This window comes from Pygoscelis adeliae, unplaced genomic scaffold (genome assembly GCF_000699105.1).
Source record: "Pygoscelis adeliae isolate BGI_AS28 unplaced genomic scaffold, ASM69910v1 Scaffold42, whole genome shotgun sequence".
In the NCBI taxonomy this organism is placed as follows: domain Eukaryota; kingdom Metazoa; phylum Chordata; class Aves; order Sphenisciformes; family Spheniscidae; genus Pygoscelis; species Pygoscelis adeliae.
The window spans coordinates 9,290,793-9,293,429 of NW_008824283.1; the positions used below are offsets into that span (position 1 = coordinate 9,290,793).

Consider the following 2,637-nt stretch of genomic DNA (forward strand, 5'->3'; position numbering starts at 1 on the left):
TTTTCTGTCCTATTAAACTGTCTTTATCTCAACCCACAAATTTTATTTTTTTTCTTTCCCAATTCTCTCCCCCATCCCACTGTGGCGGGCGGAGTGAGCAAATGGCTGTGTGGTGTTTAGCTGCCTGCCGGGTTAAACCACAACAACCATCAACAAAGCATACCTATAACAACTTCCTCAATACAACCACTTCAGGGTACAAATATGTATTTCTATCTCCATTAGACTGATAGGATATTAAAGTGGGATTTAAAATAAATTTCAATTTATAAATGCTCCAGTTGCTCTTCCAAGTTTGTATTTTTTTATTCAGGCTTAAATGAATGAGTAGGAATGCCTGGAGTAAGAAGCCAAAAAAACACGATAAATTACTATTATCAAAAAGAAGACAATTGTTTAAGAGCAAAAAGGAATCAACCAGTAAGAATTTTATATTCGGTGTGACACTTGCAGGGGAAAAAAAAGGAGGAAAGAGATCTTACCGTGCCTAAAAAAACCTGGCAGCCTCTCTACACCTTACTGAGACAGTCTTCGTCAGGACATACTTCTTAAGACGATTAAAAAAAAAAATTTTAAAACCAGCTCGAATATTTGTTGTTTTGTAGGTAAAGTCATAGGATTTGGGGGTGGAGAAGTGAAAGAAGGAAAGCTTTATTTTTATCATACGTAGTAATATACAAAGTAGAAGTTTTAAGCTTGAAGAAAAAAAAAAATTGTTTTGACAACTGTTCTAGATCTCCAAGTACAACCTGAAATTTATTTTACAGTGCTACTAAGAGCATTTTTATTGTTGTTTCATCTTACCTTGTCTTCACAACAATTTTACTTACACAGTAATGTGCTGAAAATATGTAAAATGTTATCAGGGATTAAGTTTAAAGAATACTTTGAAACCATAAAATATATGGCCATATTTACAGCCATACATACCTGCCTTCCCATATTCGGTAGCTGCACTGTCATAATCTGGTTTCCACTTTAAGAATCCAGTTTTCAGACTAAAATGCAAGGAGAAAGGCCTATTAACAATTAGTAAAGATTTTACGTTTTACCTTCAAAGCACTTCAGATATATTTAAAACTTTAGACTACCTCTGAAAAGGAGCAGTTACCTATATGCCAATAATATGGTGGCATCACTACTGTAAAAATAAATGCTGGCATTGTTAGGAATTGCATAAAGCACTGCAATGATCTTCCATAGTGACATGCCTCACTCTAACATGGCTCTACTGTCCCCAGAGAGTCTTCACAAGTCCAGCTCCTCAACAGTAAGAAGTCAACAGAAGAAAATACTTCGACCTACACCAACATGATATCTCACGATTTCTAATGCCACAACACCTGACAATATTTGTTACACCTCAAGAAGTTTCCAGTGTTCCTCTACAGTAATTTTTTTGCTGCTGAGAATTATCAAAGACTCTCCGTTGCATACACAGATGAAAGAATTTAATTACCAACACAAAGACAAAGCCTCCTATGTCATTTATATGTCTACAATAGATCATGACACTAAATGGCACCACGCACACACACAGACATATATATAGGGGAAAATATACATTGCAAAATGAGGTAAGTCATCAGGCAATGTTGATTTCAATATTATGACTTCCTCACTTCTAAAAAAAAAAAATACAAAACTTACCATAACTTTAGAGTCCACTTCCATATTTGTTGTGGGCAGACACTTCAGATGCAATACATGCTTAATTTGGAAAAACAGCTGTATATAGGCTATGTTGGTTGTTTTGTCTTACTTGGATGAAAGCCACAGTACATAAGTCTAAAGCAAGCTTTTATATTGTCTTATTTTTATCACAGGCAAAGCCTCAAATGCATCGAGCTGAAATACACAATGCTTTAATCTGCACACAATTTGAGATTTAGGCGTCTTTTATTTCAAATGCCTTCCAGAATAAGCTTAAAATGAATTCCACTGAAAGGCACTTTTGGTCAAGTAATTTGAGCAAGATACTCTGGTAGAGATTTTTTTATTCTGAGGAGGTCTCTCCTCTATCACAGTTTATACTTTTGATCCATGATTTCAGGATGGCCCATCAATATTCTTACTAAAATTACAGCATCTTTGGATTAGTCAGCTCTATTACATCTATACTATAGTCTGTGAAATTGAGACTTATAAGCAAAATGGCTATATTCAGTGTTAAAATACACATTAAAAGACTATCATATGTAGATGTTAAGCCCTCTAAGCTAAATGTCAGCACCGGTCTTTGAGGCCACGTAAAAAGAAACAATCGCACATTTCTCATAGGCAGGAAACAAACACGCACGCCATCCCAGCAAGGTTAAGCTCTTTCATTCACCACAATCCCCGTAACTCTTTTCTCCTGCTTGTCTTTCTCCCACTAACTTTAGCAGAAGAGCAGAAGTGACTGCCCTCGGTTTGCAGTCAGGGTCAGAGCAATGAAGGCTACCTGGCCCTTAAGGAAAGTGCCCAGGCTCCAGGCCTCTGAGCCGTACAGCCTCACCGACACGACTTTTTAACGTTAGGGCCGCTTTATTCTCCCCGTTCGGGACAGAAGGGTGCCATTTAGCGTACACCCCCTGTAGGGAGGGACCCCTGAGGCAGAAGAGGGGCCAAGCAGCCACGTCCTCCTACTCCCTCCGC

The 2,637-nt window shown here is 37.8% G+C and overlaps 1 protein-coding gene across 1 annotated transcript in view; it reads right to left on the bottom strand.

Annotated features, from left to right (window-relative positions):
- The window catches only part of NAPG (N-ethylmaleimide-sensitive factor attachment protein, gamma), an 11,191-nt gene extending 9,517 nt beyond the window's left edge, over nucleotides 1–1,674 (bottom strand). The window contains 3 exon segments of the mRNA XM_009318586.1: nucleotides 931–1,012; nucleotides 1,014–1,052; nucleotides 1,651–1,674. Of these exon segments, the coding sequence (XP_009316861.1) occupies nucleotides 931–1,012; nucleotides 1,014–1,052; nucleotides 1,651–1,674 (145 nt within the window).
- Between the last annotated feature and the right edge of the window lie 963 nt (nucleotides 1,675–2,637).